A 13,455-nucleotide genomic window follows, 5' to 3' on the forward strand; every position below is an offset into this window, starting at 1 on the left:
CCTGTATTTATGATATAATACAACTTTAATTTACATCCCTGGCTGTATCGGTTAGCATTAGTACCTGTATTAATGATAATATACATCTTTAATATACATCCCCGACCGTACCGGTCAACATAAGTACCTGTATTTATGATATAATACAACTTTAATTTACATCCCGGACCGTACCGGTCAAGATCAGTACCTGTATTTATGATAATAATAATAATGATGTAATGTTGAGAGGAACAGTTGTGATATTGCCATTCGTCTTTAAATAACACTTAATGTGTAACAAAAGCCTGTATAGACGTCACAGTACATGTTGTATCGAATGCACCCCGGTACAGTTGGGTCCTTCCGGTACAGACAGAGACATGTACAGGCGGGGATGTAGGCTTACAGACCCTACTCTATTATTGACACCGAGGTGGTATCAAAACACGGAAGTAAACAGGTATTGTAGCATTATAAACTGTATAACATATGTACAAATAAACAAACAGCTGGATAGGTGAAAATATGCTTGTCACACTTTCGCGATTTCGATATGTAAACCCTACGCGTGGGGGTAATTTTTACGATCGATCTACCCATTTGTTGTTCGAGATTAGGCAAACTGATATCTACGGAAGCCAGTTAGGGTCACAGCGAAAAAATATTTTATGTCGTAATAACGACATAATATCTCGTAATAACGACTAAGCTATGTCGTAATAAGGACTTAGTATCTCGTAATAACGACTTAGCCATGTCGTAATAACGACTTAGTATCTCGTAATAACGACTTAGCTATGTCGTGATAACGACTTAGCTATGTCTTAACTTGGAGCAAGTCATGTGTGGTATTATTGCGTGTACAAATATACAACAGATCAACAACGACTGGGGTTAAAGCAACGTACTCCCATACAATCTAAAATTCTAGTTGCACACATGTATTAATAGCAATCCAAGATGCTCATTCACTCTCTCCTAACATTAAAATGACCACTGGCCTGGACGCTTGACCGGGGGAGTCCTTGAGACATCAGTGTATAAAAATATTTATCGCGAGATTTGTCACGGAGCCGAGAACGAGGCTACTATATCTGTATAACAACGTGCACTGCACATAAACTACACACATGGCCGTTCACATATCGAGCATACATGAACAAATGTATGTATGTATGTCTAATAATGCTTTCATTTAAACATATTAACAAAATATTCGCGTAATAACTGAACAAGATAAACATAGTTTACATTTAGATACGTAGTTTTTTTAATGTATCAATATGCATACAACAAAAATTCGATAAAATTTAGATCGGTGAAGTTTGATTGAAATGCAGTGATTTGGTTGATTATTGGATGACAACTTGACTTGCTATACAAAAAGTCAAAACATTAAGATACAGGTAACAGGTTAAAAACTTCGGGTCTTCGTGACCGTCTTGGTTTAATGAGGACCATGAAATACTTACCGACAATGATAATACCTTGACACTCATATTTATGGCTGTACGTATAATCTATTTTAATACACCTGCTGTGTAAAACCATCGAAATAGTAGGTGATGAGTAACACTGGTGTCGGTGCTAAGCAGAATTCATGTCTCAACAGTTGCAATATGTTCGTTCTACTCATTTCTGAGTGTGCTTACCATGAACACCATAGTACAAACTTATTGAAGTACGCAATCCCATGGACATATATCTTTAATCGGATGATACTTAGCAATACCAATAATGAACATCAAGCTAACATGTATTTCTTACTTTTAATCATTTCGTTGATTTCACGTAAATTTAAACAATGATAGTTCAATCACTTTATAGTCAAGTGCATTCATCGTGAGTCCCAAACACCGGTCTCATTGTTGCATTACTCAATCCATGTTCAATGAGTAAGAGCCGTTTCACAAAATGTTTGCTCGAGTCAAGTGGTTGTAGCTATTAGTGTGTAAACATTTTACAAATTCAACGATGTTTGCATTAAACCGATCAAGTTGATGCTACAGTAACTAACTGTTACATTTTGAAAGAAATAAGGAACACAATACAAAAATGTAGTTACATTTTTTGTCATAACAAGTTTGTACAAATGATTGTTTTTAACTTGATGGACGTTGGACCATCTATATTCTATCATGTTTCGGAGTTGAGAAGCAGATTTTTGAAATATACGTCATTTTGACCTTTTCTGGCCCCGCCTCTCAGGCTTCCGAGTGGTGAGGACCACATATTTCACAGTTTTGGTTGAACATTTATCGAATTTTGTCGCAGGTAAATTGTTTACAAACGCACAAAGGAAAACGATGGACAAAGGGCAACCTAAAATCTTGTCTGAAAGTGGCACTGGAACAAAGAGCTTCACCTTTACCTCTCACCAATTATGATCTTTCAAATTGTTCCTTGCCAAAATGTCAACAACGTATATACTATTTAGATACTAAATGACTTACTAAGCCATATTTTACACTGCGCTCCAATATTCCAAGATGGACTTTTAATGTATGCATATAATGTACCAAACTTGTAGAGTCCAGTTTAACATTACCAGTTTTTGTGTACTCTTAAAAACCCGAAATGGCCACTTGGTGGCGATATTGTGATTCTGGTCAGTCCCAAACAGTAAAATGCACAAGGACTAGATTCTACTACATTAGAATGTACAAATAAATTAAAATGGGATTTGAAAAAAGTTATGTGCAACATTTTCTGATAATAAGCAATCAAAAGCTGAAACTGATCAATCCAATGAAGTCACATGTCCCAACAGATGACTTGTATATAGCTAAGTCGTTATTACGAGATACTAAGTCGTTATTACGACATAGCTAAGTCGTTATTACGAGATACTAAGTCGTTATTACGACATAGCTAAGCCGTTATTACGACATAGCTAAGTCGTTATTACGAGATACTATGTCGTTATTACGACATAGCTAAGTCGTTATTACGAGATACTATGTCGTTATTACGACATAATATATTTTTTCGCTGTGACCCTAACTGGCTTTAGATATCAAATAAAACGCGAGGGGAAAATGTTCGCGATCAAAAGGACTCTGCGTAATTAGCGTAAAGAGGTACATTGTATGGTCGTTTCCCGCTTGTCCTGACCTAGGCTACGTACAGCGATAGTCTGGGCTAAAAATACAGGTAAAATATCACGTGACCCCAGTGATTCCCACACTACCAATATAGATCGTCATGGTCCATTGGCGCGCTGTACTTTGTGAACGGATTACAATGTATGTACTCAATCAATACCATATGAAATAAAGTAAAATTGACATGTTTAATATGAATTTTACACTTCCCATCCATGTCTGCCTGTTGTCGACGCTGCAATTCATTTACATTTTACTTTGTATGATATGGGGTAAGGCGGTTAAGGTTTTACTCTTTTTTTTATCCCAGTGAAAATTTAGTATCACAACATTTTTATCTTTATACTAAATATTTTATAGTAGATATGCATTTAATGTTGCAAATATCTTTAAAATACGATAAAGAAAAAATAAATGTTATTAAGAAACATAACAAAATATGAAAAAGGTACATTTTGGTGATTCGAACTCCAAACTTTTGGGTTACAAAGCGATGGTTCTACCATATGAGCTATGCGGACTTACGGCAATGACATGTTTATGTTATCAGATATAGTCAGTCTAGTTAATATTTTAGGTAGGTTGGTCACCGAAAAACAAAATCCTCAGTATTGTTTAACTCAATAAACATTTTGTTCAATATTCTTTCATACTCCCTTCTTTAAAAAAATATTCTTATATCTTATTGTTCACTGATTGATATCTATATTTCCTTTTGTTTAATCTCGTTGATTTTAAACTCTGTATAATTCAGGACACGAATGACTATACTATTGCTTTTGTATATTGCGCATATAGGCTACTTGTTCAAATGTTCCCCCCTAGAAACCCTATCTAGAGGCAACCTGTATTTCATCTGCAGGTTCACTAATTCATAGCGATATTTTCGTATAAATATCAACCTGGATTTTTTTTTCGGAAAAGCATTAATGGCGATTGACATTCTTTTAATTCTGCTGGGGCTGTAGGTTTTCGGACAAAACTAAACGACTGTATGAAAATATTGGCCTATGTAAACATACGATATGCCAAAGGGATACTCCTTAGAAGATTTTAGGCATAAAATGTTTCTGCTCTCTGGAGTATTAATCCCTATTCGTCAGATTTCTTTAACGTGCTATCATAGTAAATCCGCACATATTGTGGTGGTATAAGCATGGCTTCAGTCCTTTCTTTTGAAGTTTTTTTTTTAGAATTTCAGTTTTAACCAAAATATTTCTTCAAAGGTGGTGGAACTGTAACTTTAATGCACATAAAACCGAAATGTTGATGTTATTACCCATTTATACCTTTGTTACATTCTCATTTTGCATACAGAGCTCACCAGGGAGGAAGAAGAACTGCTTGAAAAGACAAAGGAAGCAAATCAGTTACTCGAGAAAACCAGAACGGAGCTGCAAAAGGAAGAAGCTCTATTGGAAAAACAAAAGAAGGCAAACGAGTTACTCTTAAAAACCATGGAGGAGCTGATGGAGGAAGAAGCACTTCTACAAAGTCAAAAGAAAGCAAATGAATCACTCTCGAAGCCGTGGATTTGTAATATTGACTGGAATTCTACCGTATGTTGAAATTTTCTATTGTTTGTATGCAGAATGCAGCATTCTGATTGGTTGATTTTTTTTCCTAAAGTGAAAACAAAAACAAAAACAAAATCTTAAATAAAAAAAAAAAACGTAACGCCACAATACGACCATTGTCGTTGCGTATTGATTTGTCAAAATAAACCCTTATCAAATAAATAAAAATGTACATAAAACTTGGTTTTAAACTTTGAAAGAACAGTTTCAGAAAATAATTATAAACATTGATGTCAATATTCTTTTTCGTTTCATAGGAATATGACAAAAAGATTGTGCGTGCGCGCGTGCATGTAGATACATAGCCAGACACATGCCCTTACATATACCTGATAAAAGGCCAGACATGTAGTTAGAAACCTAGCTAGATACATGCCTATGACACTTAGCAAAGCACATAACTAGGCACATTGCCAGACACATAGATAGTCATCTAGCCAGGCACATAACTAGTCATCTAGCCAGACACATAGGTCATAGCTAGTCATCTAGCCAGATACATAACTAGTCATCTAGCCAGACACTTAGATAGTCATCTAGTCATACACATATTAGTCATCTAGCCAGACACATAGGTCATAGCTAGTCATCTAGCCAGATACATAGCTAGTCATCTAGCCAGATACATAGCTAGTCATCTAGACAGACACATAGCTAGTCATCTAGTCATACACATATATAGTCATCTAGTCAGACACATAGCTAGTCATCTAGCCAGACACATAGCTAGTCATCTAGCCAGGCACATATCTAGTCATCTAGCCATACATAGCTTGTCATCTAGCCAGACACTTAGCTACTCACCTAACCAGACACATAGCTAGTCATCTAGTCAGACACATAGCTAGTCATCTAGTCAGACTCATAGATAGTAATCTAGCCAGACATATAGCTAGTAATCTAGCCAGGCACATAGCTAGTCAACTAGCCAGACACATATATAGTCATCTAGTCAGACACATAGCTAGTCATCTAGCCAAACACATAGCTAGTCATCTAGCCATACACAGATATAGACATAACTGACACAAAAGCCAGGCACATAGCTAGTCATCTAGCCAGACACATATATAGTCATCTAGTCAGAAACATAACTAGTCATCTAGCCAGACACATAGCTAGTCATCTAGCCATACACATAGTTCTTCATCTAGCCAGACACATAACTAGTCATCTAGCCAAACACATAGCTAGTCATCTAGCCATACACATAGCTAGTCATCTAGCTAGACACATAGCTAGTCATCTAGTCATACACATAGCTTTCCATCTAGCCAAACACATAGCTAGTCATCTAGCAATACACATAGCTATTCATCTAGCCAAACACATAGCTAGTCATCTAGCCAGATACATAACTAGTCATCTAGCCAGACACTTAGATAGTCATCTAGTCATACACATATATAGTCATCTAGCCAAACACATAGGTCATAGCTAGTCATCTAGCCAGATACATAGCTAGTCATCTAGCCAGATACATAGCTAGTCATCTAGACAGACACATAGCTAGTCATCTAGTCATACACATATATAGTCATCTAGTCAGACACAAAGCTAGTCATCTAGAAAGACACATAGTTCTTCATCTAGCCAGACACATAGCTAGTCATCTAGCCAGACACATAGCTAGTCATCTAGCCAGACACATAGTTCTTCATCTAGCCAGGCACATAGATAGTCATCTAGTCATACACATATATAGTCATCTAGCCAGACACATAGGTCATAGCTAGTCATCTAGCCAGATACATAGCTAGTCATCTAGCCGGATACATAGCTAGTCATCTAGACAGACACATAGCTAGTCATCTAGTCATACACATATATAGTCATCTAGTCAGACACAAAGCTAGTCATCTAGCCAGACACATAGTTCTTCATCTAGTCAGACACAAAGCTAGTCATCTAGCCAGACACATAGCTAGTCATCTAGCCAGACACATAGCTAGTCATCTAGCCAGACACATAGTTCTTCATCTAGTCAGACACAAAGCTAGTCATCTAGCCAGACACATAGCTAGTCATCTAGCCAGACACATAGCTAGTCATCTAGCCAGACACATAGTTCTTCATCTAGCCAGGCACATAGCTAGTTATCTAGCCAGACAGAGCTAGTCATCAAGACAGACACATAACTAGTCATCTAGCCAGACACATAGTTCTTCATCTAGCCAGACACATAGCTAGTCATCTAGTCAGACTCATAGATAGTAATCTAGCCAGACATATAGCTAGTCATCTAGCCAGGCACATAGCTAGTCATCTAGCCAGACACATATATAGTCATCTAGTCAGACACATAACTAGTCATCTAGCCAGACACATAGCTAGTCATCTAGCCATACACATAGCTAGTCATCTAGCCAAACACATAGCTAGTCATCTAGCCATACACATAGCTAGTCATCTAGCCAAACACATAGCTAGTCATCTAGCCATACACATAGCTACTCATCTAGCCAGACACATAGCTGGTCATCTAGTCATACACATATAGTCATCTAGTCAGACACATAGCTAGTCATCTAGCCAAACACATAGCTAGTCATCTAGCCATACACATATATAGACATACCTGACACAAAAGCTAGGCACATTAACTAGACACCTAGCTGCTATTTCCGTTTTGACAACATGGTTGTGTACGTTGGCAAGATTTGAAATACTACATCTGTATCTCTGTAGGTAAACATTACCTATTCTTGGCCTACTTTTGTAATTTGTTTTTTTGTTTGTTTTTTGTTTGTTTTTAATTGTTTGTTGTTTGTTTTTTTTTTAAACTTTTAGTTTGAGATACATCAACACGGCCATCTTATATTTGTCTTTGTCAATTGTCTATGCATCAATGCTTTGTTCTAATGACATTGTTTTCTTATTTCAAGTCACCAATGTCTTCAATTTATTTTTAATTTTGCAAACAATTAACATTTCTTTTTCAAATTTCTGATGCATTGTTTTATTCCCTTTGTTCAGTTTGAGGAAGAACTAAAGGATAAAGTGGTATCTTATAAACCGTTAACCGGAACGGATATCAAGCAGGCGAGAATCCTACTGGTTGGACAGGTCGGGGCTGGAAAGTCTAGCTTCTTTAACACCATCAACTCAATCTTCAGGGGCCGTCTAAGTATTCAGGCCAATGCAGGCAGTGCTGAACATAGTTTAACCACCTCTGTGAGTATATAGTCATTGATATTCTCTTCAGATATATTCCATCAGTATTTTGTGAAATTTTGCCTATGGAGCCATCATATAATGGTATTGATCAAGGCCATGTATGGTAAGTTATGATTTTAAGTTTAAGAATTTATATAAGCTGGAAACTATTGAACTAAAATATGCATGTTGTACATGCAAATTCGGAATAAAAACAACAAAAGGTCCAATGCGCCTGTATGGCTCACGTGCTTCTGATACGACATTGAAGTTGTTCTAGATCATTAATGCAGATACTAAGCTGACTACCACTATACTTTCATTCATCAAATATCTGCGTCTCCTGGTCGTCGAGAACCGTTCTTTAAAAATTTAAGTACACTTTTCTTTGATTTAAAGAAAACTCAAAGCCTTTCATCCCAACATCATACTAGCACAATGTCGGGTATCTTGTCTTCTGGTTGATATGAAGTTGTTATTTGAAATATTTAGCCTATTTTACCCCCGTTACTTTGAATATAGGTCAAGGTCATTCATTTGAAGGAACTTTGTAGTTCTTCCCTCCAGCATGCTTCATACCCAGTACCAGGTCATTGGACCCCTTTGTTATTAAAAAGTTATTTAAAGTCTTTAGCCTATTTGACTCATGTGAATCCTTAAAGATATGCCAAAATATTGATTGAAATTGAAATCCTGTGCTAATTTCACTGTGCGAATGAACTGTCGATCATATATGCTGTTGTCCAAATGATTATCCCTTTCTGATAGCATCAAATCATCGATTTACTTTTATTCATAATCCTCATACAACGTTCTCTGATTACATTCTGTTGATGCTAGAGGTATATTATATGATGTCGGCTTGTAAACAAACAAATAAAAACAAGAATAATGCTACAAGAAGACATATAGCCACCTTGCTTATTTGAGTAATGTTTTTTTTTTTTTTTTTTTTTGAAATAATTATTCTATTATGTCACAGTACCGGATGTATCAAGTCAGAGCGGGATATGCTGGAAAACCTCTCAACTTCCGGTTATGCGACACACGTGGTATAGAAGAAGACCAAAGCCTTGATGACCAGGAATTCAATTATCTACTTGACGGTCATGTGCCCGATAAATACAAGGTGACAATATATTTTCAAATGTTTCGATTGTATACATATTTTGATTAAGCATTACTTTGTCACTGCATCTCAAAATCAGGAAAGCAAATTCCTGCTATACAAGAATTAATATCTATATACGATATCGAATTCATTGGTTGTCTATAGATGTAATTCTGACTAGGACGATGGAAAGTAAGTACGGAACTTTATGTAGAACTAGTATTTAGCTTCTCAATGTAGCGCCTACCATAACATCCGAGAGGGTGTGCCAGATGTGGTGACGTTGCAGCCAGATGTGGTGACGTTGCTAGCCAGATGTGGTGACGTTGTAGCCAGATGTGGTGACGTTGTATCCAGATGTGGTGACGTTGTAGCCAGATGTGGTGACGTTGTATCCAGATGTGGTGACGTTGTAGCCAGATGTGGTGACGTTGTATCCAGATGTGGTGACGTTGTATCCAGATGTGGTGACGTTGTAGCCAGATGTGGTGACGTTGTATCGAGATGTGGTGACGTTGTAGCCAGATGTGGTGACGTTGTAGCCAGATATGGTGACGTTGTAGCCAGATGTTGTGACGTTGTATCCAGATGTGGTGACGTTGTAGCCAGATGTGATGACGTTGTATCCAGATGTGGTGACGTTGTAGCCAGATGTGGTGACGTTGTAGCCACATGTGGTGACGTTGTAGCCAGATGTGGTGACGTTGTAGCCAGATGTGGTGAGGTTGTAGCCAGATGTAGTGACGTTGTATCCAGAGTTGGTGACGTTGTATCCACATGTGGTGACGTTGTATCCAGATGTGGTGACGTTGTAGCCAGATGTGGTGACGTTGTAGCCAGATGTGGTGACGTTGTAGCCAGATGTGTCGACGTTGTATCCAGATGTGGTGACGTTGTAGCCAGATGTGATGACGTTGTATCCAGATGTGGTGGTCGTTGTATCCAGATGTGGTGACGTTGTATCCACATGTGGTGACGTTGTAGCCAGATGTGGTGACGTTGTAGCCAGATGTGGTGACGTTGTAGCCAGATGTGGTGACGTTGTAGCCAGATGTTGTGACGTTGTATCCAGATGTGGTGACGTTGTAGCCAGATGTGGTGACTTTGTAGCCAGATGTGGTGACGTTGTAGCCAGATTTGGTGACGTTGTAGCCAGATGTAGTGACGTTGTATCCAGATGTGGTGACGTTGTATCCACATGTGGTGACGTTGTAGCCAGATGTGGTGACGTTGTAGCCAGATGTGGTGACGTTGTAGCCAGATGTGGTGACGTAGCCAGATGTGGTGACGTTGTATCCAGATGTAGTGACGTTGTATCCAGATGTGGTGACGTTGTAGCCTAATGTGGTGACGTTCTATCCAGATGTGGTGACGTTGTAGCCACATGTGGTGACGTTGTAGCCAGATGTGGTGACGTTGTATCCAGATGTGGTGACGTTGTAGCCACATGTGGTGACGTAGCCAGATGTGGTGACGTTGTAGCCACATGTGGTGACGTTGTAGCCAGATGTGGTGACGTTGTAGCCAGATGTGGTGAGGTTGTAGCCAGATGTAGTGACGTTGTATCCAGAGTTGGTGACGTTGTATCCACATGTGGTGACGTTGTATCCAGATGTGGTGACGTTGTAGCCAGATGTGGTGACGTTGTAGCCAGATGTGGTGACGTTGCCAGATGTGTCGACGTTGTATCCAGATGTGGTGACGTTGTAGCCAGATGTGATGACGTTGTATCCAGATGTGGTGGTCGTTGTATCCAGATGTGGTGACGTTGTATCCACATGTGGTGACGTTGTAGCCAGATGTGGTGACGTTGTAGCCAGATGTGGTGACGTTGTAGCCAGATGTGGTGACGTTGTAGCCAGATGTTGTGACGTTGTATCCAAATGTGGTGACGTTGTAGCCAGATGTGGTGACTTTGTAGCCATATGTGGTGACGTTGTAGCCAGATTTGGTGACGTTGTAGCCAGATGTAGTGACGTTGTATCCACATGTGGTGACGTTGTATCCACATGTGGTGACGTTGTAGCCAGATATGGTGACGTTGTAGCCAGATGTGGTGACGTTGTAGCCAGATGTGGTGACGCAGCCAGATGTGGTGACGTTGTATCCAGATGTAGTGACGTTGTATCCAGATGTGGTGACGTTGTAGCCTAATGTGGTGACGTTTTATCCAGATGTGGTGACGTTGTAGCCACATGTGGTGACGTTGTAGCCAGATGTGGTGACGTTGTAGCCGGATGTGGTGACGTTGTAGCCAGATGTGGTGACGTTGTAGCCAGATGTGGTGACGTTGTATCCAGATGTGGTGACGTTGTAGCTAGATGTTGTGACGTTGTATCCAGATGTGGTGACATTGTATCCAGATATTGTGACGTTGTATCCAGATGCGGTGACGTTGTATCCAGATGTTGTGACGTAGTATCCAGATGTGGTGACGTTGTATCCAGATGTGGTGACGTTGTAGCTAGATGTTGTGACGTTGTATCCAGATGTGGTGACGTTGTAGCCAGATGTGGTGACGTTGTATCCAGATGTGGTGACGTTGTAGCCAGATGAAGTGACGTTGTAGCCAGATGTAGTGACGTTGTAGCCAGATGTGGTGACGTTGTATCCAGATGTGGTGACGTTGTAGCCAGATGTGGTGACGTTGTATCCAGATGTGGTGACGTTGTAGCCAGATGAGGTGACGTTGTATCCAGATGTGGTGACGTTGTAGCCAGATGTGGTGACGTTGTAGCAGGAGCTAGAATTTGTATCACACTTCATGCCGAAAGAGGCAAATGTGCTAAAACACATTTTTCTCGTAACGTGAATATTATCCATACATTTACTTTTACCATGAAGTTCTCTCATATATCAAAGCAACATATTCTGTTGTTATACTTGGTAGTTTCTTTTAAACATTAGAGTTATATATTTTATTGCTTGTCAGTTCAACCCGGCCCTTCCTCTTTCGCCTGACGCCATAGGATTCATTAAGAACCCCACGCTGTCAGATAAAATCCATTGTGTGGCTTTTATCCTGGACGCTAGTTCTGTAGACGTCCTCCCACAGAAAGTGATGGAACGGTTCAAGTCATTGCAGACACGGATGAACCAAAGAGGTAAGACGTTGAATGCTTTTTTATTTCTTGGTATGAATAGATAAGTAAAATATAAAATTATATTAAAAACAATAAAAACAAGAAACAAAAAATCCAATAGAAATAAAAGATAAATATCATTTTGTATATTGCAACTATGTCATTTTATGATAAGCACTATTATGATATGTTGCGGGCACAACCAATCGGAACTCCTCAGCTGTGCTACACAGATGTTGCGTAGTCACATCCGAGGAGTTCCGAGTGAGGCACGACCTGATTTGAAATTGAACAGAATATAAAAAAATGCATGGCTGACGTTTATTTCCTCGCAGGTATACCGCAGGCTGTTCTGTTGACTAACATAGACAAAATATGTGAGGAAATATCAGATGACGTCAGTAAAGTGTTCTTCAGTGGAGCGGTGAAAGAGTGTGTGGAGAAGGTTGCCATGATGATGGGACTACCACAGTCCCAAGTACTTCCTGTTAAAAACTACCATCGCGAGGTCGAGCTAGATCAAAACATCAACATCCTATCACTTATGAGCCTCAAGCGAATCCTCAACTTTGTCGACGACTTCCTCTACAACAAGCTGGATGAGATTGAGGCTGAAAATGGAGCTCAAGTCAGAATCGCTGAATCTAAATAAAATTAGAGAAATATGTGTTGGACATTTGCGGCCAAGCTACACTGTACGTGGGCTAAAACCAAAAGATCTTAGCCTCTTTTACTAAACCGTATTTATCAGTTTCGTCAGTCTTTAACAAAGGCATAATACCATGAGGCTCTCGACTAGAAAAAATCCATTGTTTTCATATCCCACCACATTCCCTTTGTAGGGAATTTATTATCATTTTGATTTACATTTATTTGCTATAGAACGTATGGGGTATCTATCGCTGAAGAAAAAAAGTCTGTATTTGAGTATAATCGGAATTCTATTATTCTTAAATATTTAATCCACTTGTATATTTTTCGATGATCCAACATGTCATAATGAAGGTAAGCATCTTCATTATGTTGCCCTGGTGAACATAAAAACTCCTAGAAATAAAGGATGAAATGTAAAGGATGGATACAGCTAGGCGCTTGTATCTGTTAATTAACACCAGAGTTAAAATCATCCTCGATATGTACTATATACAGAAAGGTATTCAGCTTCCGTTCGAGATCTTCGGAAGATCGTTCGAACATCCTAGTAAAAAATAGAAAATTCGAGAATTAGCTAATTTGAAACCAAAGGCACTTATGTCTCACAGAACAGATGATCTCAGAAATATACGGAGGTAAACTTATGTCTTTTATCGGTAAAACGCACGTGACTTATGTTTGGGACGTCCCCTTAAGGTTAGTCGAGCATGTTAAATTGATGTAGCTACAAACTACGACAAAATTTGAAAAAATATCGAATTTTCTGCGTTTTTTTTTGTTTCCGAAAT

The 13,455-nt window shown here is 38.9% G+C and overlaps 1 protein-coding gene and 1 long non-coding RNA gene across 2 annotated transcripts in view; one reads left to right on the forward strand and one right to left on the reverse strand.

The window, feature by feature from the left end:
* The window catches only part of LOC117336909, a 28,004-nt gene extending 18,719 nt beyond the window's left edge, over positions 1-9,285 (reverse strand). Inside the window, exon 1 of the long non-coding RNA XR_004534699.1 lies at positions 9,178-9,285. This is a non-coding gene — a long non-coding RNA (uncharacterized LOC117336909). The remainder of the gene's footprint in view (positions 1-9,177) is intronic.
* LOC117336902 (interferon-induced protein 44-like) lies at positions 355-13,222 on the forward strand. Its single transcript, XM_033897666.1, has 6 exons — positions 355-442; positions 4,404-4,645; positions 7,640-7,837; positions 8,802-8,948; positions 11,863-12,034; positions 12,349-13,222. Exons 2-6 carry the CDS (start codon positions 4,544-4,546, stop codon positions 12,663-12,665), a joined length of 936 nt encoding a protein of 311 aa, XP_033753557.1. The 5' UTR covers positions 355-442; positions 4,404-4,543; the 3' UTR covers positions 12,666-13,222.
* The last annotated feature ends 233 nt before the right edge of the window (positions 13,223-13,455 follow it).

The sequence above is a fragment of the Pecten maximus genome, chromosome 1, assembly GCF_902652985.1.
Source record: "Pecten maximus chromosome 1, xPecMax1.1, whole genome shotgun sequence".
NCBI classification, from domain to species: Eukaryota; Metazoa; Mollusca; class Bivalvia; order Pectinida; family Pectinidae; genus Pecten; species Pecten maximus.